General features: G+C 46.1%; 1 protein-coding gene across 1 annotated transcript in view; it reads left to right on the forward strand.

Annotated features, from left to right (window-relative positions):
- Positions 1-6,278: 6,278 nt before the first annotated feature.
- Positions 6,279-21,684, forward strand: part of GNAI2 (G protein subunit alpha i2) — a 197,131-nt gene continuing 181,725 nt past the window's right edge. Inside the window, exon 1 of the mRNA XM_050958737.1 lies at positions 6,279-6,491. Coding sequence (XP_050814694.1) covers positions 6,374-6,491 — 118 coding nt within the window. The 5' untranslated portion in view covers positions 6,279-6,373. The remainder of the gene's footprint in view (positions 6,492-21,684) is intronic.

Below are 21,684 nucleotides of genomic sequence, written 5' to 3' on the forward strand. Positions count from 1 at the left end.
ATTACTATTGTCAGATGGAGCTGCAAACATTCAGGGATTTGATGTACTTACTAGCTGACAATTGAAGTGCCAATGTTTGGAAGCTGGGCCACATGCAGAATAGCTTCCAAATCCCACTTGCCTCTCACCTCTCACCCATTAATCTAATCAGCCAAGGTACCTGGAACAAGGGCTTCCCACCCCTAAACTCACTGTATGTATGCGTGAAAGCATGCTTGCACTTTTTCTCTGTTTGGTAGAATGTGTGAGCCTGCACATGGGATCCTCCTCTCTTGGTTAGTAGAGCTGCATCTCTAGTTTATAGGGTGAATACAGTATTTGGGTTTTTACAAGGAGAGGGTTCTGAGCTGTGGCCCTGATAGTAATGAGCTAATGCTATTTCTTTTACCTTTTTTAGAGTGCAAATATTTGTAATAAAAAACAAACAAAAAAACAAACCAAAAAAACCAGCACATGCACTGTCTGGGATATACTCCTACAGATTATTAGGACAGTGATCCACATTAAACCTGCCCCCAAAGGTCCTTTCTGCAGTTCAGTAAAAATACTGAGCCAAACTAATCACTGAGGATGTTCTATTAAGTTCACTGCAGTAAGAACAGGGATAGATTTATCCTGGCATGTGGGATCCTTTCTCCAAGCACTTGTGATGACAGAAGGTTTCCACCATTATTCACAGGGCTGGCTCCAGGGGTTTTGCTGCCCTAAGCAGCCAAAAAAAAAAAAAAAAAAAAAAAAGCCACACTCACGATCTTCGGCAATTCAGCGGGAGGTCCTTCGCTCCGAGTGGGAGTGAGGACCCTCCGCCGAATTGCCACCGAATACCTAAAAGTGCCACCCCCGTCCGGAGTTGCCGCCCCAAGCACCTGCTTGATAAGCTGGTGCCTGGAGCTGGCCCTGATTATTCATAAGCCAGAATACTAGACATTTGCAAGCAGGCCCAGCTGCAATCTGGAGCATTTTCTTCTTCTCCAAAATTTGGTGCTTTCAGAGGCAGAGAAGGTCAGATGACACTAAACTGGGAGGAGTGGGAGATATGCTGGAGGGTAGGGATAGGATACAGAGGGACCTAGACAAATTAGAGGATTGGGCCAAAAGAAATCTGATGAGGTTCAACAAGGACAAGTGCAGAGTCCTGCACTTACAACGGAAGAATCCCATGCACTGCTAGAGACTAGCAACCGAGTGGCTAGGCAGCAGTTCTGCAGAAAAGGACCTAGGGGTTACACTGGACGAGAAGCTGGATATGAGTCAACAGTGTGCCCTTGTTGCCAAGAAGGCTAATGGCATTTTGGGCTGGATAAGTAGGAGCATTGCCGGCAGATTGAGGGATGTGATCATTCCTCTCTATTCGACATTGAAGAGGCCTCAGCTGGAGTACTGTGTCCAGTTTTGGGCCCCACACTACAAGAAGGATGTGGAAAAAATTGAAAGAGTCCAGTGGAGGGCAACAAAAATGATTAGGGGGCTGGAGCACATGATTTATGAGGAGAGGCTGCGGGACCTGGGATTATTTAATCTGTGAAAGAGAAGAATGAGATGGAATTTGATAGCTGCTTTTAGCTACTGAAAGGGGATTCCAAAGAGGATGGTGGCAGATGACAGAACAAGGAACAATGGTCTCAAGTTGCAGTGGGGGAGGCTGAGGTTGGGTATTAGGAAAAACTTTTTCACTAGGGAGGTGGTGGAATCTCCTTCCTTAGAGGTCTTTAAGGTCAGCCTTGACAAAGCCCTGGCTAAGATGATTTATTATATGGAGATATATACCTATCTCAGAGTTGGAAGGGACCCTGAAAAGTTATTGAGTCCAGTCCCCTGCCTTCATAGCAGGACCAAGTACCATCTCTGACAGATTTTTGCCCCAGATCCCTAAATGGCCCCCTCAAGGATTGAACTCACAACACTGGGTTTAGCAGGCCAATACTCAAACCACTGAGCTATCCCTCCTCTCCTTAGTTGGGGATTGGTCCTGCTCTGAGCAGGGGATTGAACTAGATGACCTACTGAGGTCCCTTCCAACCCTGATATTCTATGATTCAAAGGCGTGCAGTCTTGAAAGGCTGCTTCAGGCCCTACCAGGAGTCATGAGATCCCCACTAGTTCTTCCAGTGCCCCCCAAAACCTCCCTCCATCATAGCTTCGAGCCCCCACATCCTGACAGCCTCCATCCTATACCAGCACCCCCCCCCAGCCACCACCTCAATACACAGCCAACCCGACTTACCCCCCTCCCTCAAATAACCTCAAAACACCTCCACTCTCAATAGAGAAAAGACCACATTCTTTCGACTCTGATGATTTTATTGTCAGTCTCGTGATTTTTTTCTTAAAGCCCCAGCTCCTGGAGTCAGGTGACTACATAAGAACTTTTATTTAAAAAAAATGGAAGTTTCTAGTTCTATGGGTTTGTGAAGAAAAGTGAGACCTAAAGGTTCAAAATCCAGAAGGTAATTAAAAGGGACCCCAAATGTGTGTTTTAAAAAAAATATTGATTTTAATGTATGGAGGATGGCAACATTGTAACCCCCCACTGATTGTACCCGAAACCCACCCCATATAGAGCCTCTGCACCAATTGACCCCAAACTCATCCAATACAGAGCCACCCCATCCCCAACCATTGCACCCCAAACCCACCATATTCAGAGCCACCCAACCCCCATCCACTGCAATCCAAACCCACTTCAAACAGAGCTACCACACCCCACCCATTGCACTGCAAACCCACCCCATACAGAGCCACCCTATCCCTACCCATTAGACCCCAAACACACCAGTCACCCACCTACACAAACTGCACCCCAAACCAAAACTATACATAACCACCCCATCCACTGCACCCAAAACACATTCCAGTCACCCCACCCCAACTGCACTCCAAACCCACCCTACTCAGAGATACCCCCGCCCATTGCACATCAAACCCATCCCATACAGAACCACCCCACCCCCTGCATCCCCAAATGCACACCATACAGAGCCACTCCATCCCAAACCCACCCTATTCAGAGCCATCCACACCCACCTCTTGCACCCCAAGCTCACCCGATACAGAGACACCCCACCCCCACTGCACCCCAAACCACCCTATGCAGAGCTAGCCCACTCCCACCCATTGCTCCCACACTCACCCCATACAGAACCAGATGACCCCCACCCACTGCAACCCAAACACACCACATACAGAGCCACCGCACCCCACCTACTGCATACCGAACCCAGCCCATACAGAGCCACCCCATCCTGACCCACTGCACCCCAAGTCCCCCCATACAGAGCCACCCAACCTCTGCACCACAAACCCACCCCATATAAAACCACTATGCCCTTGCCTGTGGCACTACTCCGTACAGAGCCCACCCACTGCATCCCAAACCCAACCCATAAAGAGCCATCTCACCCCTACCCACTGCATCCCAAACCCACCCCATTCAGAGACACTGACCCCACCCATTGCACCCGAAATCCGCCCCATACAGAGCCACCCAACCCCTGCATCCCAAACCCAACTCATAGAGCCACCCCTCTCCACCCCAAACCCACCCCACACAGAGCCACTCCACACCTGCCCATGATGCTACCCCATACCCCATACAGAGCCACCCACCCTCACCGCATCCAAATCCCAACCCACTGCACCTCACCCACTGCAACCCATACCCACCCTACCCAGAAGCACCCCACCTCCATTCATTGCACCCAAAACCCACCCCATACAGAGCCACCCAGCCCACCCATTGCACCCCAAACTGACCCGAGCCACCCAACCCCCAACCAATGCACCCCACACCCACCTCATACATCCCCACAAATTGCATTCCAAACCCACCCCATACAGAGCCCTGAACCCCCAATCATTCCACCAAAGTCATGCCACACAGAGCCACCCCACAGAACTCCAAACCATTGCACCCTAAATCCACCCTGTACAGAGCCACCCCACCCATTGCACGACAAACCCCATATAGAGCTACCCCACACCACTACAACCCAACCCACTCTATTTAGAGCCACTCCACACCCACACATTGCACCCCACACCCATGCCAGTGCCACCTCACGCCAAACTCACCCCATTCATAGCTACCCCACCCTACACCCACTGCACCCGAAACCCACCCCATACAGAGATACCTACACCCACCCAATGCACCCCAAACCTACCCCAGATAGAGCTACCTCAGCCCTCCCATTGCATCCCAAATCCACCCCATGCAAAGCCACCCATCCACACCCACTGCACCCCAAACACACCCCATACAGAGCCAGTCCACACACACACACTGCACCCCAAACACACCCCATACAGAGCCAAAAAAACCCCACCCATCGCACCCCAAACCAACCCAATACAGAGCCACCCACCCCAACCAATGAACCCCAAAAACATCCCACACAGAACCATCCCACTCCCTGCCCATGGCAATACCCCATAAAGAGTCACCCACACTCAGCTATTGCATCTGAAACCATATAGAGCCACTGCACCCCAAATTCACCCCATAAAGATTTTGGATGGGTAGATGCTGCCACCACACAAGTGCAGAACCCCCCTTGAGAGCCCAGGAAGGTGCACTTGTGGGGGTACCTTCAAGCCTTTTCACCCCCCACCCCAGGGAAGAGCTGAGAAAGAAAAGAAAGGGGGAAGGAGAAAGGAAATCAGCTATTGCCATCAGCTAATTAAACAACATGTGCACAAATCTCTTAAAACACAAAAAATCCAATTTTGTTCTTAAAAAAGGTAAATTTTATCAATATAAAACAAGAAAGAAAATATATCTGGAAGCTCAGGCTATTGTTAGATTTTAAAAGAGCAATTACAAGGATTAAGCACCACCAATAGCTCTCTTGAAGTCCAGCTTAAAGGTTACAAGGAAAACAAAAGCATCTGGGGTTAGCACAGAGAAGTCCACAAGCCATAAAGAAACAAAAAGAGATAAAATTAATCGAGTCTTCCAAGACATTGCCTGATCAACTTACATATCTGGGGTTTTAAATGAGTAGTTTCTAGGTATGATACTGAAGATTTTTTCCTACCTGGCCCAAATTCTCACAGCATAGCTCTGCTCTGGCCGCCTCTCTCCCAAGGGAGAACAACAGACAGATAAAAGGGGAGTCTTTGTTTCAATTTTAAAAAAGTTCTAGTCTTCCCACTGACTCTTTTGGCCAGGTGCCCACTCACTTCCTTTTACCTATGCATAGCAGTGAGACTTTTTAACCCTTTACAGGTAGTACAATTATAGGACAGCTACTAAGAGGGATTTTAGAGCTGCTGGCTGGCTCTCTGTAAAAGGGAGCTAACCCCTCTTCATTTCTCAAAACCATCCACCACACCACAAACACACCCTATACAGAGCCCCCAACCCCCATCCATTGCACCCAAACCATGCCACACCAAGCCTCCACACACCAAACCATTGCACTCCAAACCTACCCCATACAGAACCACCCAACCCCCACCCACTGCACCCCAAACCCACCCCACTCAACCCCCACCCATTGCACTCCAAACCCACCCCACACAGAGCCATCACACCCCCACCCACTGCACACCAAACCCGCCCCACACAGAGCCATCACACCCCCACCCACTGCACACCAAACCCGCCCCACACAGAGCCATCACACCCCCACCCACTGCACCCCCAAACCCACCCCACACAGAGCCGTCACACCCCCACCCACTGCACCCCAAACCCACCCCACACAGAGCCGTCACACCCCCACCCACTGCACCCAAAACCCACCCCACACAGAGCCGTCACACCCCCACCCACTGCACCCAAACCCCACCCCACACAGAGCCGTCACACCCCCACCCACTGCACCCAAACCCCACCCCACACAGAGCCGTCACACCCCCACCCACTGCACCCCCAAACCCACCCCACACAGAGCCGTCACACCCCCACCCACTGCACCCAAAACCCACCCCACAGAGAGCCGTCACACCCCCACCCACTGCACCCAAACCCCACCCCACACAGAGCCGTCACACCCCCACCCACTGCAGCCCCAAACCCACCCCACACAGAGCCATCACACCCCCACCCACTGCACCCAAAACCCACCCCACACAGAGCCATCACACCCCCACCCACTGCACCCCCAAACCCACCCCACACAGATCCACTCCAGCCCCACCCATTGCACCTCAAACCAAGCCAATACAGAGACACCCCCTAACCCATCCCTCCCCTTCCCCCCGAAGCACACCCCCTACAGAACGGCCCCGCCCTGCGACCGGAGGCCCGGCCCCGCCCCCGAGCCGGGCGGCCCTGGACTCAGAGCGGCGCCGGCAGGCTGAGGGGACGCAGCTTAGCGCCGCGCGACCAGCCCGACTCGGCCGGGATCCGCCTCAGCCCGGCCCCGCAATGGGCTGCACCGTGAGCGCCGAGGACAAGGCGGCGGCCGAGCGCTCCAAGATGATCGACAAGAACCTGCGCGAAGATGGCGAGAAGGCGGCGCGGGAGGTCAAGCTGCTGCTGCTGGGTGAGCCCCGGCCCGCGGCGCCCCGCTCCCGCCCAGCGACACCTCGGTGCCCTGGTCCGCCCGGTGCCTCCTCGCCAGCCCCCGGCCCCCGCCGCGATCCCCCAGTAACAGCCGGCCCGCCCGGTCCCGTCTCGCCAGCCCCCCGCCCCGGTCCCTCCTGGTCTCGCCGCCTGCCCCCTGGCCCTGCCCAGCGACACCCTCGCCCCCTGGTTCCAGCCTGCCAGCGCCCTGCATGGCCCGCCTCCGCCCCACAGAACCCCAGCCACAGCCCCGCCTCCCGGTACCCCCCTGCCCCGCTCTGCCTTGCCCCCCCAGGACCACCCTGCCCTGCAGCCCCCAGTGTCCAGGTTCCTCCTGATGATACCCCTGCCACCTGGTACCAGCCTGCCAGCACCCTGCCCACCTTGCACCTGTGGTACCACCCTGCCCTGCAACCCCTGGTACTACCTGATACACCCTGCCCTGTGACCCCCCCCCCGTGCCTGGTATATGTGCCCAGTACCAGCTCCTTGTCCAGCCTTCCCTGTGACCCTCCAAGTCCCATGGTGCCACTCTGTATTCCCCCAGTACCACCCTGTGCAGCGACACCCTGCCCTCGTACCCTCTGGGCCTGCCCCCCGGTCCTGCCCAGCAGTACCCCTGCTAGCACCCTGCCTGCCTTGCCCCCATGATACCACCCTGCCCTGTGTCCCCCCAGTACCCTGGTACCATCCATCCCAGTGACCCTCTTCCGGCCCTGCCCAGCAACACCCTCCTGCCTGGCCCAGCGAGCAGGCGAGCTCCTCACCTCTACTAGCTGCCTTCTGGGCCCACTGAGAGCCCCCAGCAACACTCCTGGGATCCCCCAGCATCTGAGAGCCCCTCCCAGCCTGCTGCCTCCCACAGAACACCCCCCTCCATGGTTCTCAAGGGCCTTTTGCCCACACCCAGACCCTGCCCAGTGACCTGCCTAGCAGACCTCAAGGTACAGCCCATTGCACCTACCCTAGTGGCTTCCTGTACTTCCCCACGTTGCACGAGACACCCCAGACCCTCCACACTGCATTCCCAGGCTGCCTAGGTACATCCCAGTGACCATGTGATATACCTCCCTAGGTACAGCCTACACTCCATATATCTCCCCTAACACACCCCCGTGATAAACCCCACCCACTCAGACCCTCTCAGTACACCCCTGCACAGACCATCCAGCCCATGACCCCTTACATACATTTACACCCCTGATGCAACAGTCCACACACCTTTTATATATCAGACTCTCTAGTAATACCCCTATATAACAGCCCCCACTAGATACAACTTCAGCCTCCACCCCCATACATGACAGTCCTCCCAGATGCGTCTACTTCCTCCTAGATACCATAAGCCCCACCCTAGATGAAAACTCTCAGTTCCAATCTTCAGATACCACAGGCCCCCACCTCTTTCTCAACCCCATATACCGCAGGCCTCTATGTATGGCATATGGAGGCCTATACCTCAGCCCTACATGTACCCCAACTGCCAAGTTCCTCTCACAGCTTCCCCACAACTCCTCAAATAAGCTCCCCATCCTCATTAAATACAAACTCCTATCCTTCCCTAAAAATTTCTGTACAACCCTCTGTGAACATCCTCTCCCGATATTCCCCATCTTCCCTCAGAGATCCCCGCATGTAACCCTCCTGTTCCTTCCCCAGCTGACTATTACCCCATTCCCTCCCTTCAGCTAACCGTTTTCTCTGGAAAGGCCAGCCGCTTATCTCCACACCCCCAGCTGTCCATGACTCCCCAAAGAATCCCCATTCCTCTGTCAGCCCAACATTTCCATGTTATGAAATACTCCATCCCGTCCAAACCCATCACCCTCCCTGAAGCCTTGTCCACATTCCAGCTGCCACATACCCTCCAAACATTTTCTTCAGCTGCACCCATTTGAATGCAACTCCCCAAATACCCCCTGCCAGTTACAGAACTCCACCCTTGTGCAGCTATACACCCTGCCTTGTGTTTTCCAGCCCCTCTGCAGAGTAAATGTGTGGAGGGGAAAGCTTTAAGTGCCCATGCCCTCTCCCACACCAATGCAGATGATGTTGAAGAAGAGTTAGGATCCCTGTCAACTGTGGTTGGGGATGGACTGCTTGGGGGCGGGGGGGAGAGTTAGAGACAGCGGGTGCTCAGGGTGATGGAACTTGTGGGGGGAAACTGGAAACACTTTCTTCCTGCTTGATTTGGGGGGCATTGTGGTCTGTGAGATGAACCCTGCTGCACTGAGCAGTGTTGCTCAGGGTGCGGAACTGCTTTTTGTTGATTCTTTGTTTCCCCTTTTTGAAACCCTTTGCAATCTGACTGAGACCAGATGGTGAGCTCATCCCCTTCCAGGAGATGCCCAGAGCAAGCTGGGTGGGTTGCTTTGTGTCTGCAGTCCTAGGTTACTGGCCAAAGGGCTCTGTCAGCTGCTTTATGCCTCTAGCATCCAGCTGTGTGCTGCACTATTTCTCTCTCCCCTCCTTTCTCTGAGCTCATCATGGGGCCCCCGTAAGCTGGGAAAGTAAACACCGATTTAAAATCCTCAGACTTTGTTTTTCTTTTTCCTAGATAACCCCAGCTTTTTTTTTTTTTTTTTTTTTTGGGTGGCAGGGAAGAGGAAGTAAATTGCTCTTTAGTGCCAAGGTAGCAGGGTATTGAAAGAGTGTTTTCTGCAGCCCTTAGTGTAACTGGAATGGTGAAAAGCAAGCCCTTACAAGAAGCAGCAATGTGAATTCAGCATGTGTGGATACTGGCTGTTCTTATTTGCTTAGTTCAGTAGCAAACTTTGCACCAGTCCAGCCTGTGTTTACTGCTTCTCTAATATTTTTCCACTTGTTCTGCCTGTCTTTTAATGAAGCTCCAATCCAAATTGAAGATTTTTGCCCTAATGACATCTGCTGATGAGAATGATAATGTATTTGCCTACCGCTTTCTGTGTTCAAAGCACTTTACTGACGTTAAACTCAGACATCTCCGCTCTCTGTCCTTTGGCTTTGGGGAAGAAAGCAGATTTTTAATTTTTTTTAGATAATCTCGTAATTGGATTTTATTCTGCTTCTGAAATTCCCAGGAAGAGTGATTTCTCATTTAGCCTTTTAAATGTCATATTATGTGATACTCCCACACAGTGTGGGGAAGCCCAGATGGGATGGCAAACTGGAAGATGTGGGGTGGGTTGGGACAAGAGGTGATTAGGAGACATAGGATGGAAGGAGAGAAGCATGTGATGGCAAAGCCGTTTAGAAAATGTCTGTCTTGTGGATTTTTGAAATAGAGGAAACAGTGGCAGGAAACAATGATGAAATCAGGCAGACTCATTTCTTTAAACAGAACCTTGCATTAGTAACTACATAATTAACATCTGAGCAGCTCTAGTCTATAGCATTATTTTATCAACACAACAGTGACTTCTTGACTTATTTAATATTGGTTAAGTGCCAACAACGTATACTCCCGCTAGGAGAGTCCATGGTCTTATTGAGGACAGTGGAGATACACTGATACTTTTGTAGAGGGATTTCAGTAAACAAATTAGATCAGATTCCTGTGTTGGTGTGACATGCTGATGATATCAGGACCTACCAACTGGAATGCAAGATTTCTTAATGCCATTAATATTTTAGGCCCAGATCCTGCCATCAGGATCCATGTGGGTGGACACCAGGGTAGCTCCATTGACTTAATTGGGGCTCTGTGCAGGTATGGGGTCTGTTTACAGGATTGAGGAGTTAGGTGGGGAGAAGTCCTATACATATTCATGTAACCTTATTTTTGGGCTTGAAGGATCCAGGCCTAGTCTTGCATCCTTTTTTTCCCTTTAGAAATAAATGGGTCAAGTAAAGCAGCAGCACTAAAACGTTGTTTCTTGTAGCCTCTTTTAACCCCCGTCTTCCCATAACTCCTAAATATTTAATAATAAAGCTGCAGAACGAGGTGCCTGTAGTACTTTTAGTAGCAAAACAAAAATCCATGCTTGACTTTTTTTTTTTCCCCCCAGTGAATTTTCTCTTGTACGAGTCTAGCATCTGTTGGCCTGCATAATTTGTAAGATAAACATGCTTGTGATCGCCTGTGGATTTACAGCTGGCTAGGTGAATTCACTGGATAAATAAGGCAGAGGGCAACAGCTTCACCTATAAACTAAAAATAACTTACAAGGTGGCAGACACCTTTTGGATTTGGATTTCCACCTGTTTTAGAGTAAAGACAACAGGAAACCTGTTTGTAGAGCACTACTGTAGCATTTTTGCTAGTTTTGGTAAAATTCTCTAGCTGAAATGGATGCTCGCAGCAAATGTTTTTTTGGGATAATCACTTTTGCACTGAATATTAAATGTGAAACAAGGGCATGAGTTTTGCAAAATGCAAATAATGCACCTGGTTAATTTACAGGTAATATATATGTGTTCTCAGTTTAAGCGGGGCTGTAGCCATGTGCTTTGCTGGGGCTGTTTACAGTAACTCATTTACTAACAAAGGCCTTCATCCTGCAAGCACGTAGTCATGTGCTTCATTTTATTCACACAATGACTGCTGTTGGAGTTAGTAGAACTACTGACATGTAAAGTTAAGCATGGGCGCATGCACACGTTGGTGTAAGGGCTGGTCAGTGTGTGTTACAGGTCCCTCCCCTTTGTGCCTGTCACTGAGGATCTGAGTTGTTGCAGCCCCCAGCTAGGTAGCCTTGGCTCTTTAGCTCAAGCTGTAAAATCTCCTGTTTTTAGCCCTGGAGGTACCCAGTTCAGTCCCTGGTGTGCTGGCCAAGATGGTGGATGTCACATTTGCAGGACTGCTGCCAAAATGACCATCTGTTTTTGACTGCTACCTGTTGGCTACAAAATTAAAGGGAAGAAAATGTCGTGGCAGCTTTGAGTGAATTTGTGTATTTTGCCCTCGGTCATACAGTATTTGGTTTTGGATGTCCAGTGTGGAATGAATTATTTATTTTCAAATTGTATCTTTATGTTGGAAAGGATGGAGGTGGGGGGGAGAAGGGAAGGATCCAAATGATTCTTGCCTTCTGAAGTGGAGAGTACTTACAAAATATTATTCTGATCTTGGTGTGGGGCTCTAAATTCAAAAGTAGAGCAAGACATTTTTTCTTTCTAGCAGCTGTTCAAGTGTAAATAGTGCTGAAGACTTGAGTCATTATTGCCCTATATTTAAGCTGAGACATGTCTGCAAGATACTTTCAAATTAACTTGAAGTCATTGCACAAACAGATTGCTCTTTATTGAGAATAGCAGTAAGCGATGCAGTCACAGAAGACACCTTACTGCCTAGATTGTGATTAATTGTAATGTTAACTTTGTAATTTCTGAGCACAGTTGTTAATTTTGGGTCAGTTACAGCAGAGTGAATCTCATCAGTAAATTCCTATAACAAGCACATATTTTAATAGACTTTTAAAGAGTGACTGTATAACTGAGGAGTCCCTGGGACTTAGCAAGCACTTCCAGGATGAAAACTGTCTTGACCTTGATGCATCAGGCGAGGTATTTCCAGTAGAGATAAGGAGATGTAGTACCATTATACAAGGCACTGGTGAGACTTCATCTGAAATACTGTGTGCAGTTCTGTTCTCCCATGTTTAAGAAGGATGAATTCAAACTGGAACAGGTACAGAGAAGAGTTACTAGGATGATCCAAGGAATGGAAAACCTGTCATATGAAAGGCGACTCAAAGAGCTTGGCTTGTTTAGCCTAACCAAAAGAAGGCTGAGGGGAAATATGATTGCTCTTTATAAATATATCAGAGGAATAAATACCAGGGAGGGAGAGGAATTATTTAAGCTCAGTAACCAATGTGGACACAAGAACAAGTGGATATAAACTGGCTATCAGGAAGATTAGACTTGAAATTAGATGAAGGTTTCTAACCATCGGAGGAGTGAAGTTCTGGAACAGCCTTCCAAGGGGAATAGTGGGGTCAAAAGACATATCTGCCTTCAAGACTAAGCTTGATAAGTTTATGGAGGGAATGGTATAATGGGATAGCCTAATTTTGACAATTAATTTGTCTTTGACTACTAGCGGTAAATATGCCCAATGGCTTGTGATGGGATGTTAGATGGGGTGGGGTCTGAGTTACTATAGAGAATTCTTTCCTGGGTGTCTGGCTGGTGAGTCTTGCCGACATGCTCAGGATTTAGCTGATCGCCATATTTGAGGTCAGGAAGGAATTTTCCTCCACAGCAGATTGGCAGAAGCCCTTTTTTTTTTTTGCCTTTCTCTGCAGCGTGGAGCATGGGTCACTTGCTGGAAGATTCTTTGCACCTTGTAGCCTTTAAACCATGGTTTGAGGACTTCAATGGCTCAGACACAAGTTTGATACAGGAGTGGATGGGTGAGATTCTGTGGCCTGCATTGTGCAGGAGGTCAGACTAGATGATCGTAATGGTCCCTTCTGACCTGAGTCTATGAGTGAGTAGTGAGTGCTGAAGAGAATCTGATGTTTGGTCTGTTAGTTGTATGCCAGAAGATGTTCCTCATTACAAGGCTGAAAGTATGCATGTCTAAGTGATGCTGGCAGAGGGACTGTCCCAGGCAGCCTGGTAATGGCAGATGTATGTACATTAAAGATAAGTCAAGGAAAACTCCTATGGCATGAGATCATTATTGTTAATTGTAATCATTATTGTAAGCCTTCTAATACCAGTGACTCTGAAGTCTGGATTTATTTTTTCACTGGGTCTGCTGTCTTTACAAAGTGATGCTGGTATGGTTCTAATACTCAATTCACATACTTTCTTGTTAGAGTTCCAGTTTTTAGATGGATATTCTCCCTCCCCCCACCCAAAAAAACCAACCCCCCCCCCCAATAATCAAGTTGTGTTGTGAGGAAAGATCTTACTCTATCAAACTGCTATGTGCTATTGCTTTGTGAGCCTCTGGAGCAGAGGGCAGTACCACGTTTTATCAGGACATTTGTCTGCTTTGGGGAGAGCAGCTGCAGAGATCAGAGAACCAACTTCTTGTACAAGCTCAAATTAATACTTTTCAGCGAACACGGTGGCTTTTGTGTGTTGTGGCTAAAGACTGGACTGAGGTCTCAACAAATCCTCTGTCAAATCAGAACTAACTCTCTTCCTGCTCTTCATGTGCATTCAAACAGGCTTAAAAGGCTTCTCTTGTCTTGAATCTTTTGCACTAGAGCTTTGGCAAACTAGAATAGTCGTGTAGCTAAGGGCTTGTCTACACTGGCAATTTACAGGACTGCAACTTTCTTGCTCAGGCGTGTGAAAGAACACAGCAAGTTTCAGTGCTGTAAAGTGCCAGTGTAGACAGTGCACCAGTGCTGGGAGCTGTGCCCCTCGTGGCGGTTTTTTTTTTTTTTTTTTAGAGCACTCTCTCTCTCAGAGCTCTGCCATGACCAGACAAACCATGTTAAAGCGCTGCCAGTGTAGACTAGTCCTAAATCTCAGTGTGCACCGCTTGCCTGGAAAATTTAATCTGCCATTTCAGCTCCAGCAAACATGTTAGGGAGGCATTAGGTAATGCTTTCTGATGGCTTGGTTTTAAACGGTGCCCTATGATCGCAGTCCTTCTTTCCTCTCTGAAATCATGGATGTTTGCTTAGACTATTCACACAAACATTGATTAGAAGTAGGTCTGTTGATTAATTGGGATTAACTCATGGGATTAACTCAAAAAATTAATTGTGATTTAAAAAAAATCACAATTTATTGCAGTTTTAATCACACTGTTAATAGAATACCAATTGAAATTAAATATTTTGATGTTTTTGTACATTTTCAAATATATTTCAATTACAACGCTATGCAAAGTGTACAGTGCTCACTTTATATTTTTATTACAAATATTTGCACTATAAAAATGATAAACAAAATAAATAGTATATTTCAGTTCACCTCCTAGAAGTACTGTAGTGCAATCTCTTTATCGTGAAAGTGCAAGTTACAAACATATATTTTGTTTTTGAATAATGTAAAATTTTAGACCCTACACGTCCACTCAGTCCTACTTCCTGTTCAACTAATTGCTAAGACAGAAAAGTTTGTACGTTTGTGGGAGATAATTCTGCCCACTTCTTATTCACAGTGTCTCCTGAAAATGAGAACAGGTATTTGCATGGCACTTTTGTAGCTAGCATTTTAAGGTATTTACATGCCAGATATGGTAAACATTGGTATGCTCCTTCATGCTTCAGCCACCATTCCAGAGGACATGCTTCCATGCTGATGACACTTGTTAAAAAAATATTGCGTTAATTAAATTTGTGACCAAAGTCCTTGGGCGAAGAATTGTAAGTCTCCTGCTCTGTTCTACCCGCGTTCTGCCATATATTTCATGTTATAGCAGTCTCTGATGATGACCTAGCACGTTTGTTTTAAGAACACTTTCACTGCAGTTTTGACAAAACACAAAGAAAGTACCAATGTGAGATTTCTAAAGGTAGCTCAGCGCTCTACCCAAGGTTTAAGAATCTGAATTGCCGTCCAAAATCTGATGGGGATGGTGTGTGGAGCATGCTTTCAGAAGCCTTAAAAGAGCAACACTCCAATGTGGAACCTACAGAACCCGAACCACCAAAAGAAGAAAATCAGTCTTCTGCTGGTGTCATCTGACTTGGATGATGAAAATGAACATGTGCTAGTCTGCACTGCTGCAGAACCCATCATCAGCATGGAAGCATGTCCTCTGGAGTGGTGGTTGAAGCATGAAGGAGCATACCAATGTTTAGCATATCTGGCACGTAAATACCTTAAAATGCTAGCTACAAAAGTGCCATGCAAATACCTGTTCTCACTTTCCGGAGTTATTGTGAATAAGAAGTGCGCAGCATTATCTCCCATAAATGTAAACAAACTTGTTTGAGTGATTGGCTGACCAAGAAATGGAACTGAGTGGACTTGTAGGCTCTAAAGTTTTCATTGTTTTATTTTTGAATGCAGTTTTTTGTACATAATTCTACATTTGTAAGTTCAGCTTTCATGAAAAAAGTTCCTTATTCAGTGAACTGAAAAATACTATTTCTTTTGTTTTTTACAGTGCAAATATTTGTGAAATAAATATCGAGTGAGCACTGTACACTTGTGTTCTGTGTTGTAATTGAAATCAGTATGTTTGAAAATGTAGAAAACATCAAAAATTAAATTAATGGTATTATATTATTTAACATTGAGATTAGTCACAATTTTTTAAATTGCTTGACAGCCCTAATTAGAAGTTTTAGTGTTTTAATGGTTTATTCCAGTGAGCCATAAATTACCAAAACAAAACTTGTGGCCGCTTTAAATCAAGCGCGCTCCATCCCAGAAGCTTCCTTTGGTGGGGTTCACCCTTGAATTTGCCCATCATTCAGTGTCAAAAATAGACTGCGGCACAAGGGGAAAAACGTTTTTAAAAAAGGGCAGACTTTGGTTAGTAATTCTAAATTATTGTAAGACTTTCCATCTCTCTCCTTAAGGAATGTTAGCATTAGAAAAAAAATGGCCATGCAGCTTTGTTCCAAGGTTGAGTCTTTAGCTAAAAATAAGTACAACCAAAGACTGTTCAGTTGGCTTTGGAAACGATTTCCAAAACCAATGAGAAATACCCTCTGTTACCAAAGAGAAAAGCTTTGCTGAATTCTGCTGACCTTAAAATAGGGTGGAGAGTTTCACTTGTGCTATTACTTGCTGCAGATTTGGATGCATTCTCTTGTTAAATTTCCATTCTCAGAAAACCAGCCCTTGACACTCTGACACGCAGCTCTCCCTGTAGGTCATTCCCTTATGTATCTGAGCAATATGAGCTATTTTAATTGAGATCTAAGCTCTGCTTCTGGGGAGGAGTGATGGAAATAATTCCTTTCTCTTAATGGCTTCTTTATAATTAGTTTAGTAACTCTGATTGTGCCCAGAAGTTTTTGATATCTCTGTGGATGAAGGGTTTTATATCAGTTCAGATGTGAAAGTTGGCTTCATTTACTAGAGAAAATGAAAAAAAAACCCAAAATATACCTTGCTGACGAGGAGTTGAAGAAAGCAAAGGCTCTAGCTATTCATCTCAGCCCAAGTATGCTTTCCAGAAGCATGGGAGACATTATTTTTCCAGAAACCTTGAAGGTAGCGGAATATTGTAACAGAATTAACATTTTGGATCAGCGATAGTAATTGCTGTCTTATAACAAAACTGGGAGAAAACTGGAACCACCAGGACATCTGGGATTCAACAGTTCATCAAGGCTAATTTCTGTGGCAGTGCAAACCAAACTGCGTACCATACAGTTTTCTGAATTTTACTGCAAGGATAACTAAATTCTTTGGCACATTTACCCAGTAGGAGAACATAACTAGTTTTAGCAGAGCAGCTTCAAACAGACACAGTGATACTCATGGACTTAATCACGTTAAAGAACATATGCTTCTGTTTGAATAGGTGGTGGTGTTCTCCATCTTGCTGGAGGAAGTGGTGTTGCTAGAACATGGTTTTTATCAGATTTTTGTCACTGCTTATTTTGGAAAAAAAAATCTTTGGCCTGTAAACACAGTTAATGAGTGGGTGTGTGTATACAACATATATACTTCCTACAGCTGAGTAAGGCATGAACATATGCAAAATAGAATTAAATAATATTGTCTCAATCAGATGGTCTGAGATCTGCAGTTCCACAAATGGAGAATGATTAATGGATTGGAAACATGCCTTATAATATGCAGTGCTTATAGCCATGTCGGTCCCAGGATATTAGAGAGGCAGTGTGGGTGAGGTAATATCTTGTATTGGACCAAGCTTTCAAGCCACACAGAGCTGCTCTTCAGCTCTCTTCCTGAGGAGCAGCTGTGTGTGGCATGAAAGCTTGTCTCTTACCAACAGAAGTTGGTCCAGCAAAAGATACTACCTCATCTACCATGCCTTAAAGTGATGGACTCCCAGAGCTCAATCTATTTAGCCTAACAAAGAGGTGTGACTTGGTCACAGTCTGCAAGTACCTACATGGGGAACTAAACTTTCATAATGGGCTCTTCAGTCTAGCATACAAAGATATAACAAGATCCATTGTCTGGAAGATGAAGCTAGACAAATTCAGACTGGAAATAGTGTAAATTTTTAACAGGAAGAGTAATTAACCTCTGGAACAAGTTATCCTGAGCTGTGGTGCATTCTCCATCACTGGAAATTTGTAAATCAAGGGCAGGAGTACATTTAAAACACTGCAGCAGCACAGCTCTTCAGTGAAGACACTATACCACCAATGGAAGAGCATGTCCCATCAACTTAATTAATCCACCTCCATGAGAGGAGGTAGCTATGTCGAGGGGAGGAGCCATTCTGTCAACATAGCGCTGCCTACACCAGGGGTTAGGTCGGTATAACCTCATCACTCGGCGTGGATTTTTCACACCCCTGAGTGATGTATAGTGATACCGATGTAAGTGTAGAAAAATATCCAACTATACAAGATCTGCTTTATTTCTAACAGGAATTATTTGGGGGCAGTTCTCTGGCCTGTGTCACACAGGAGGTCAGGCTGTATGATCACAGTGGTCCCTTCTGGCCTTAGAATGTAAGTCTGATGGCTGTTAAGGTTACTGGATGGCTGACAGCCACTAGTAAGTTTTAATTCTTCTTGCCGTTCAGAAATTTGATTGTTCAAAAAGTATAATATACTTAAAGGTTTTGTTTAATGGCTAAGCTGTCTTTGTTTAGTCACATGTCCAGCCACGTCTAAACCAATCTCAGTGTAACCATTCCATAATGATACAGTATGAAAAACTTCACTTCAGGCAAATAATTGTGTCTTTATCAATCATTTGAAATACCAGAATTCAAGTAACATATTAGTGCAGCATATCTGTCTCCTGCTTGTAAAAATAAACATCTTGGCTATGTTTCAACTTTTCGCTCAAATGAATGAATCGCCCTTTCTCTAGCAGTAGCAGACCACTGCCCAGTGACATTTGTTCTGTTTTGTTGACATTGTCTTTAGTGATTTAAAAATAAATAAATAAATGAACAAGTGGATTTAATTTCTGGTTGATCCCCAACTGAAGAGTTCTTGATTTTTTTAAACTATTACCTAAATGGTCTCCATCCAGTATAGTTCCTGTAGTCAAGTGATTTATTTAGATGATGTCATACCTCATAGGCATAATTGGGCTCAGAGCTATTGTCTCAGGCTCTTTGCAACCTCAGGCATATGTTGCTGCACTGGTTACGCCCAGGGGAGCTTCCCGCCTTTAAGGGTTTGTCTTTACTGTGTAGTGAATTTGAGTGTTGGCCATAATTTGCAAGCATGCTGAATCATGTTGTTGGCCTGAGAGATTATATAGGCCAAAATCGAGTGAGCACATCTAGTTGGCTGCTGATTGACCACTCTGTAGTGTGGATGCAGGCTAGTGCTAACTGAGCACTTCTAGTGCAGCAGTGCCTTCCCATAATTTTCCCAGTGTGCCCAGAAAGGACAGACAGGTTCTCCCACATGCAAAGAACCATGGGATGTGCTCCCAGAAGTCGTAATGCCACCCATGAGTGAGTCCATCGCCTGTGTGGACACAGCAAATCACTGCTTAGTTTGCAGGGTTGCCGCTTTCACTTGAACTTGGCTAACTTGGGTGTAGGTAACTGGAGTTAACTCTGCAGTGAAGACATGCAATTCAGAGCTGTTATCTCAAGCTCTCTGCAGACTCAGACAAATACCACTGCATCTGTTACACCCTCTCAGAGCTATTGTTTTTCATGTTACATTTTATCAGTGCCTGAAGAATCCTCATTTTAATAGGAAACTTTTCTGTGTATGTTTGTTGCCTTCCTCAGTGTGCAGGCATCTCCAGTACTTTTGCTATTGCTCAGAGCTTTGCCAAGCTGCATCAGGGTGAAGTTAACATGATTCAGGACAGTTTAGCTGCTTCAGCTCAGAACCCTGTGGACAGAAGTGAATCTATTGGTCACATAAGTTTCATGCAGCTTCTTGGGAAGGTCATGAAGAGCAGCAGAGGAAGGGATTCGAGTTTCATCTTATTGGGAGTAGGACCCAGAAAAGAATCTGAGGGAGGAGTGGGGCAACAGACAGCCTCTGATCTCCTTTGTGACAGCTCGGATCCTCTCTGGGATAGAAGAGTTGGCTGGCACATGCTTCTGTCCAGCTGCCTGTAGAGAGTAGAGCTACTGTTATAACAACACCTAAAATACTGGAACTGATAAGTTGTTCTCTCCCTTTCCAGTTTGAAGATTTATTTTATTTTTTTTTAGGTAGTGAAACAGACTAGATGCAAACTGTTGTCAAGTGCAGAGCTGTATAGTCAGTTGTTTGTGTGGCTCTTTTCCACAGCAACCAGGAGAGGAAAAATGTTTTTTAAAACAGGAAAATATGCTTGTAAATCCACAATAACTGGCAAGGGACTTCTGAGGTAGAGTGCAGTACCTCAAACTACTTTTTAAGGGTATGGCTACACTTGCAATTTCAAAGCACTGCCGCGGCAGTGCTTTGAAGTGTGAGTGTAGTCAGAGCGCCAGCGCTGGGAGAGAGGTCTCCCAGCGCTGCACGTAAACCACATCCCTTACGGATGTAGCTTGCAGTGCTGGGAGCCGCGCGCCCAGCGCTGCAGCACTGATTACACTGAGGCTTTGCAGCGCTGTATCTTGCAGTGCTCAGGGGGGTGTTTTTTCACACCCCTGAGCGCGAAAGTTGCAGCGCTGTAAAGTGCCAGTGTAGCCATGGTCTAAGTCTCTCCCTTTCTCTTTTTTTTTGTGATGTCCCTCTAATCTTCCTGGGAGCTTCATTCCCTGAGCTACTGAAGCCTTCTTAAACTTCCCACTTAGGATTTTAAATAGATTTTTGTATTTATCCCTCCGCCAAGTATAACTCTTTATTATTGTAAAGCAGTCAGTATATTTTTCCAGGAACAGATTTTAGCACTCAGCAAATGCTGCAGAGAATTTTTCTAGTTATTTCCATTAAAACTAGTCCTTTTGGGGTCCTCTAGTAATACAATACCTTCCTCTCTCTCCACAATCCACATGAAGCTCCATCATTTAAAACAAAACATCATACTGAGTTGAGAATAGGAAAATTCCAGCCCAGCTGCTAAAGTTCAGTTACCTCTGGAGTTCTGAGTTATCTTTGGTCCATTTTGTTTGCAGATGACAGTGAACCTAAGTAAGTGGATGTTGGCTTTCTCCCAGAGACTCAAGTTATTTTTAGATTGTGAAGGGTTATTTTGTTGTAGCATCTGATGAGGCAAGTGGTTCTATGTTTGGGTGGTGGGGGGAGTATTGTGCAGTAATATATTACTTAGATGAATTTCACATCCACCCTACAATTTTCTGTAGAATTTTTGCCTGTTATAATTTTTATTTGCTTCCTGATGTTGTATTGGACTTGATTGTCTGTCTGAATGCAGGCCAAAATAACTTTTTAAAAAAACAATCCTGTTCTTAGGATGTTATCACTCTGCTAACTTGGCTGAGATGTCGTGTCCTACCAAAAATAAGAATGAACTCTTGGGCAGTTAGTTGCATAACTTTTTGGTGGGAGGTGAAAGTGAGGGGTGGGAGAAATTGACATGGTTGGTGAATTAGATGTACAAATAAGCCATCTTCAGTATATGGAGTTCAATCTTTTATTTTTAAGTACAGTTTTTATACTTGTTAAGGGTCTGAAATGTCAGCTATCTGGTTACTTCAGAACATTTTTTGGAATTATATTCAGTGGCTGCTTTTCTTTTGCTGTCTACATGGACAGTTACAAGCTCTCTGTGGGTGTGTCTTAAAAAACAGACTCCCCCCCACCCCCCGCCAATAATCTCATTGGGTCATAGTAAATGACATGTAACCCCTCCTCAGCTCCTTCCCAGTGCCTGGATCAAAAGGGTTACAAGTGGGTTGTGTGTGGCTTTTGTTTTTGTTTGTAACTGACCTTTTTGGAGGCCTCTCCTCCACCCCTTGTGAACTGGCCTCTTGCAGGAAAAATTTACTGGGGCAGGGCTTATCAACTTTTTCTTCCGTTTTCAAGGGTTGCATAAAAATAGAGGAAGGGTGGGGCTGGCTGCAACTCTCTGAGGCTTCATTTTCCCAGTGCAGTAGGTGGAGCTAAGGGTGGTTTTTTGGTATTGTTGCCCATTTGTGGCATTTCACTTGAGTGACTTTCAGCTATGGTTAACGGACTGTGGTGCCCCCTTCCCTGCGCTGAGCCTCATCAGTAGTAGTACAGTAAAATGTTTCCAAATTTAGGTGTTTG

Source organism: Gopherus flavomarginatus, chromosome 6 (genome assembly GCF_025201925.1).
Source record: "Gopherus flavomarginatus isolate rGopFla2 chromosome 6, rGopFla2.mat.asm, whole genome shotgun sequence".
Classification (NCBI taxonomy): Eukaryota; Metazoa; Chordata; order Testudines; family Testudinidae; genus Gopherus; species Gopherus flavomarginatus.